At 43.6% G+C, this 644-nt stretch overlaps 1 protein-coding gene across 1 annotated transcript in view; it reads right to left on the bottom strand.

The window, feature by feature from the left end:
* Positions 1 to 644, bottom strand: part of LOC119593849 — a gene marked incomplete in the record, with an annotated part of 160,221 nt that overhangs the window by 62,051 nt on the left and 97,526 nt on the right. The window contains 1 exon segment of the mRNA XM_037942880.1: positions 52 to 209. Within this exon segment, the coding sequence (XP_037798808.1) occupies positions 52 to 209 (158 nt within the window).

Raw genomic sequence — 644 nt, 5'->3', positions numbered from 1 at the left:
AAAAATGTGAATGAGCCTTTGGGAACAGATACCCAAAGGAGACAATCTTACCTGCTGGCATCCTCAGCTACCCTCTCTAAGCTGCCTCTCACAACCGCCCAGGTGATGCCCACGGACACTAGCAGCCACGCCCACGATGCCCCACACGCCCCCAGTGTCCATGTCAACACGACGATACCCAAGAGTAACACCAAGACTCCACCCATCGACTGCAAGAAAGAAAAAGGTTTCCTGATTAAGTCTACGGCCGCGCTACCCACGTTTCACTATCTTTTCGTGTTTGCTGGCGTGGGTTAAGGGTTTGTATTCCGTAGCAGATTTGCTATGCAATGAAAAATAATGATACATGCAGACCTGTGAATACTCCCAACTATGCTTGAGAGGGAAGACAGGGTTGTAAAGAGAATAAGATACTATCTATTCAGTGTTTCTGGAGTAGGTACAAGTATAACTATTTCATAATCATAAACAACTAAATAACTAACCCACATATACACACAGGATTCTTGAAACTTACTTACAACATCATTCTATCTCTAATACACACAATGGGCTAAAATAAAATCTGATAAAAAAATAACCTTTTCTCTCTTTTCTTTAAATCGTCAAGATGGCTAGCCCCCCCCCCCCTCCCGAACCTCATT

Source organism: Penaeus monodon, chromosome 32, assembly GCF_015228065.2.
Source record: "Penaeus monodon isolate SGIC_2016 chromosome 32, NSTDA_Pmon_1, whole genome shotgun sequence".
In the NCBI taxonomy this organism is placed as follows: domain Eukaryota; kingdom Metazoa; phylum Arthropoda; class Malacostraca; order Decapoda; family Penaeidae; genus Penaeus; species Penaeus monodon.
The sequence above is the reverse complement of the archived record's forward strand: the minus strand, read 5'-3'. Positions and strand labels throughout refer to the sequence as shown.